At 41.4% G+C, this 6214-nt stretch overlaps 1 protein-coding gene across 4 annotated transcripts in view; it reads right to left on the bottom strand.

Annotated features, from left to right (window-relative positions):
* Positions 1 to 1198: 1198 nt before the first annotated feature.
* Positions 1199 to 6214, bottom strand: part of TRIM67 (tripartite motif containing 67) — a 33202-nt gene continuing 28186 nt past the window's right edge. For all 4 annotated transcript variants that reach the window (XM_015857937.3, XM_015857939.3, XM_015857938.3 and 1 more), the window contains exon 10: positions 1199 to 6174. In XM_015857937.3, the coding sequence (XP_015713423.1) occupies positions 6109 to 6174 (66 nt within the window). In that variant the 3' untranslated portion in view covers positions 1199 to 6108. The remainder of the gene's footprint in view (positions 6175 to 6214) is intronic.

Genomic DNA, 6214 nt, shown 5'->3' with positions numbered 1-6214 from the left:
ACGACATTCAGTTCTTAAAATAAGAAGATAAAAATTGAAATGCTAAGCTGACAGTGAAACAATAAGCTTGGAGAAATTAAGAGCTGATTCAAGAAGTTAGTTTCTCAAACCCGTTATTTTGGTATGTATGTTCTTCTGTTACATGGGGCTGTTTCTTTTTAACATCAAATTATTGAGGTGATTTCAGTTGGCCATACTACATACCTGCAGGATCACGTTCTCAGTAAAATATGGTAGCTTTAGTCTGCTTTCGTAACCGGACACATTAATAAAAACTATAATGACTGCAATTTAGCTAACAACTGTTGAGAAACATTTATGCACTTAATGTTTCTCTGGACTATGAATGTGTTATTAATTAACAAAGTATGGAAGTGTGTGTTCAACCAGCAAACAGTTGTTCTGGAGACATATGCTGATGCGTGAAACCAGTATTGACTGAATAACTGATTCATTAGAGGTAAGGGAGAGCAGGGACCGTTTATTATTTGCCTCCTATCTGCAGTCAAGTAGCAGAATGAGGGAGAAAAGGAGATATCTTTGTGTGTTTCCTATCTGTGCTTTCTCATGCCTCTTACTGTGATAAGCTGTTTCTCCATAAGCTGAAGCCATTGTGTTTTGTTTTTTTCCTCCCAGTAAAAGCTTGTGCACTGAAGGAGTTGATGCCAAGTCATCTCTTGCTTAAAAGCACCCTATCACCGTGATGGATGATGTTTTCATGTTCTTATCTTTGCTTACTGCCAATTGTTTGGATGGGCCTCTGTTCTTTCCCTAGCACTGCTCCCAGTGTTTGACTGTACTTTCTTCTTCATTAACAGGCATTCATTGGGTTGCTTAGCTTAAGTGTGCTTTTTTGGAGCAGTGCTCCAAAACTCTGGGTTATTCCCTCTGTTCAGGCAGGGGAGAGTCAGGCTGGACATTAGGAAGTATTACTTCTCCGAAAGGGTAGTCAGGGAGTGGAATGGGCTGCCCAGGGAGGTGTTCAAGGAACGATTGGATGTTGTGTTGAGGGACATGGTTTAGTGGGAGCTATCGGTAATAGGTGAATGGTTGGGCTAGATGATCTTTTAGGTCTTTTCCAACCTTGGTGATTCTATGATTCTTGACTGTGGTAGCAAAGCAGGTACCAGCATTTTGACACGCATCCCATCCACACAAGACAGCATATTCAGTAATAACAAACAGTACCGATGTTGGATTTGTTGGCAAGGTTTTAAGAATTTATTTAGAAATTGTAAAATGGCATAAACTCATACGTCAGGTTTTTGTTTGTTTCCAAAAGAGTAACAATAATACACAAAGTTGTAGTCAGACCAAAAGACAAAAAAGCAGTTTGTTCCCAATTCAAAAAATACAAACTTTGCCGAGGCTACAAAATTATAAAAAGTTTATCTTTTCCTCTCGACCTGGTGACAGACACATACAGTGTCACATACAGCAGAGATGTATATTTCACCAGCTCCAAATTCATATCAGCTGTGGGAAATGATGCTGAAGAAAAGAACGTCGTGATTAAGAAGAAAACAGAAACAACTTCTCGTCTTTCGCTTAACCAGAAGTGAACACCGTTATCTTAATCCTTTGCACGTTTAATTTTTGGTTGCCAACATTTAAATTAGTGTTACTCATGCTTCATATCACAATCAGAAATAACAGCAGTTCTACCTCATGCATTTATTGTAATATTCATCACATAATATCTTCTCACCATGCTACCTAGAAAGGTCGGTGTTTTTATTGACAACATTTAAGGGAGGTGGTATCAGCAATCATGATGGAAGGATGCAATCTGGATCCATAAATACTTGTGTCTACTGATTTAAGGAAAAATAATAGAAATCTTCAAATTAGGGGGGGAAAGAAGTGATATTCTGCTTGTATTTGCTTCCAATAACAAATACAACAGAAGGAAGGTCGCTTGACAGAAGGGTAAAGTGGTGCTTAGTACCTATTGCAGTCAGTTCACATCTGTCCCCTGTATTGTGCAAAGCTGCAGAAGCCCCACACATTTAGTTTGTGTGGCTTGCATGTGGGCTTCTGCACATCAGAAGACTGAGTGCGTCTTATCCACGATGGGTTTGTGCTTCAAGCCGCCACTCCAGCCATCTGCATGAGTGCCACGTTCAGTAGTACCAGATAATCACCAGAAATGTTGTCAGTAAAAACCACAAGCAGCTCGCTTCAAAGAAAAAGGGAAAATAAAAGAAACCAACCCAAAATGAAAAGTTACTATGATGATTTTCCATCTTTGTTTGGTAATTGTTGGTGACTGGTGCCATTTGCATTTGTGATGCGTTTGATTTGTTGCAATGACCTGTTGGTGGACTTGTAACTGTAATCTCCCTTGCAAAGCTGAGCTAGCCAAGATACTTGGGTTTTCGTATTATTTTGCCTGGCTTGAAGGTTAATTGTTTCCTGTGCTATTTAAGCAGAATGCTACAAAGCTGGTAAAGCCTGAGATTAGGTTTAACAACTCTATTTCCTTGTCATTCCCTTTGTGAACAAAAGGTGCATTTGATGGCTGCAGAAAGCTGCTGTTAGCAGGTTGCTGTGCTCTTCATCCCTTCTAACAGGGACAGGTTGGCTTATATATGGTCCAGAATGCACCACCTCATTGGCAATCACAGGCAGTGTTTTCCATGTGGTGGTAGTGGCAGATTAGCCTTGACCTTCTCATCCTTACTATAAGTATTATCATGTAAGAAAGGATTAAAAAAAAACAACTGCATATCACATTTCTTTTTGCTCTAGAACGACTAGGAAAGTAGAGGACTGGGTGCTCTCTGCCATCTTTACTAATTACACTTTGAAGAAAAGAAAAAGTAGAGAACAGACTTTTACAGCACTACGACAGAACTCTACCACCAGCCAAGAACAAACTACGGCAACACACTGTAATGGCTTTATTTACAACACGATGGAACGTTATGCATATCATAAATCACAGTTGATACTTTTCCTCTTAAGTTCTCATATATGTAACCTTGTGCTTTTGGTTTTGTTTTTCAATTTAGTCCAATGTATTTTACTCTGTGTCTCAACTGCATGGCAAGTATGGGACATGACTGACCTTGTTTGCCTGTCTTCCTTGTTTTAGAAACTCAAGTGTAGGAATTAGTGTAGCACTGTGCACCTTGGGAGTCTGACAATACCCCTGATAGCACAATTCTTCTCTTTGGTCCCACTGAACTTAGTAGGGAAATCTGCAGAGGAAAGAGCTGGGATAAAGTTTCACAAAGGGTGATGTTTGGGTTCGCATGGATAGATGAAAACTAAGCATCCCTTGTTGCTCTGCATGGCGGAAGGTTTGTCTACTGTGTTTATTTAGACAGATGCAGGTGCTCCAAATTGACATATGCAGAAGAGACCATAATGGCAGTTAGTCAGTCTGTACCTCACTTGTACAGGTGTTAGAACAGCAAATGAGCTTCTCTGTGCATCTCTACAGCTCTGAAGTATGTCCCCACCTACTGTCCATATTTGCATTAAAACACAGTAACCTGTATCACTTGCTGCATTCTCCCCAAGGTACAACACTAGGAACAGATACCAAAGCATCTGCGCTAACCAAAACCAAGTACTGCAAACACTTCTAAAACCCATTTAAATGTCTGGCAGTGGTTGAAGAGTAGAAAGGCCTAAATTCATTTGAATTTCCTTCACAGAATTTGGGAGTAAAGACAAAGGTTCAGTCCCAAAACAAACAACACCTGGTTGCCTTTAATAAGAAAAGTGAGAGTGGAGCATCCTCTGTATTAAAATTATCACAGGATGTTTCCCAGTATAAAAACCTATGTGCAGCCTATGTACAGTATTCCCACACGCTGCTCTGACTGGCAATACTTGAAGCCATTGCTGTGATTACAGCTCTTGTGTTCACTGGAGACAGGTTTACAATGAGCACGATTGGGAAGAAGTCTGGGGTCCAGGAGTATTTGAGCTGAGGTAGGTTAAAGCAGACCCACTAACATAGAAAATCCTGCACGAGTTCACATGGCATTGAATGAAACTGTAAATTAAAACACAGTTGGTCTCTGCTATTCTTTAAGAAATGAAGATGAGTGTAGCAGTTATGTCTAAAAGTTTCCTAATACAACCCGTTTCAGACTGAAGAAAGTCTAGTTGTTGTATAGTTGCTTTCCCACTTTACAGCTAAGGTTATATTTCCCTGTTGTTGGTTTTGTTTCCTATTTCAGTCTTGACATCACTGAAGGCGCACTGCTGTTCTGCAGGGGAGATATGAGCCAGGTACCAGCACTGGTGGCAGCACTTTGAAATCACCTGCAACTACAGCAGGTTGGGTTGCCTATTCCTCCTCACAGTGGCTGCAAGGGGGATGCTGCCAGTGAGGTGCAGGCTGCTGTATTGCAGTGCAACCCCCCAGCACTCTGTGCCACGTGAACCATGTGCCAGGGGCTGAATCTTCACCTGCAGCTGGCTGATCTGATCTGAGAGAGGCCTGAGCTGGTGATTCTGTGGCCATAGCGTAATGCGAGGCAGTAAGCTGCGTTGGTATTAGAATACGCTTTTCCAGGCTTCATACCTACTTGGCTGAGAAAAATATGCATGTGCGTATTTGTATGCTTGGAGAGGAAAATCTGTATAAGCAGCATTAAACAGAGGATGCAGTACATCATTCGGATGTAAGAGTTGATGCTTTTCATGTTTGATATCACCACAGTTAATGTAGGATTGAAATAACAAAGCCCAGAATGTCATGGGCTTGTACAGGCTGCATCTTGTTCTTATGTATCACGGTATGTACACACAGTTGCATACGGTAACTTGTTTCAGAGGAAAAGAAACACACACGCAAATCAATGTGTTTTCAGACAGCAGCATGCAGGTGGGAGCTCTGTTCTGTGCTGGGAACTTCCACGGTGGTCAGATTCATGTTGTCATGGACAGCGTCTGACGCAGCCTGTTGCTTTCATGGGAGATGCAAGACACAGCCAAGTCTTGCAAAGGATTTATGTCCCATTCCAGAAAACTTCTTAAAAATTGATTTAGCATTAAGCTCACCAATCTCTCCTGTTCAAATGCTTCATGAAGATCAAGACATTAATTACACGATCCTAATCTAGTAGAAAATTAAGGCTTTTGATCTCAAAGCTACATTGGAACTACAGCTGCCTAGGACTTAATGGGATCAAGGCTGGAAAGCAGCATTTCTCTATGCGGGACACTTTGCACGTACCATAGCTAAATAAAACTCTTATCAATTAAGTTCAGAAAGATCCCTCTTGCATCATTTTTCAAGAGTAGTGCTGATAATCATTGGATCTTCTCTATGAGTAGTCCCCACAGTCACGGTTAAGTAAGAGACATGAAAATGCATCAGATATCTTTTTCTCTCCACTTTTCATGCCTGAACTCTGCACATACCATGCTGTAAGCTCAAATATGCACAACTATTACACAACAGTGTTTGGAAACCGTTCTTATACTTGAAGATAAGTGCAAATTCTGTCACTGAATTTGAGGGGAATGTAATTCAGAGCTTACTGTAACCTGGAGCCAGAAGGAATAGTTGAGCATCATTTGAGCCCTTGGATGTAACAGCGAACAGAATCTTGCCTGTGAATTCTTTAACTGAGCACGCAGCTTCCGCTTCAGTTGCCAGAACACATGCTGTCTTCATTAAGGGCTGTCTTCATTAAGGGCTGCAGGCAGCAAAGGAATCCCATTCACCAACTGGTGAACTGTCCCAACAACCATTGTTCCTCAGTCCTAGTCTTGCCTGTGTTTTCTAGCATCCACATCTTCTGAGCACAAATCCAGCCACGAGAGAGAAAATAAACTCATTTAACTTTTCACCTTATAAATATATACATGTGTATGCGTGTGTGAGCACATGTATGCAGTGCAGTGCAGATATGTTCAGGTACCCACCTGCAATCCAATGCCAGTCCTGTGGGTATGCTTGCTATGGCTTGTTAAACTAAAGATGGAGTGGGCTAGCTGTAACCAGCGGAGTGCTCAGTGAGCAACACGGTGTCGAACATTCCACATTAGGGAAGAGAGTGCTTTTATACTGACTTACTGAAATGTGCCAGATCACACTGAGACAGCTTACAGAATCCAGCACAGGGTCAAACAGGAGCGTCATTAGTTGCTGGGCAACTTTGGCTGCTTTACACATTGAGGAACCTCCAGTCCTGTGTGCAGTGTCACCTGTGCAAAGAAGAAATAACACCAGCTATCAAAACTTCTG

This window comes from Coturnix japonica, chromosome 3, assembly GCF_054131305.1.
Source record: "Coturnix japonica strain WE chromosome 3, WE-NBRP24, whole genome shotgun sequence".
Taxonomy (NCBI): domain Eukaryota; kingdom Metazoa; phylum Chordata; class Aves; order Galliformes; family Phasianidae; genus Coturnix; species Coturnix japonica.
Note: the sequence above shows the minus strand (reverse complement) of the source record. Positions and strands in the feature narration are given on the sequence as shown.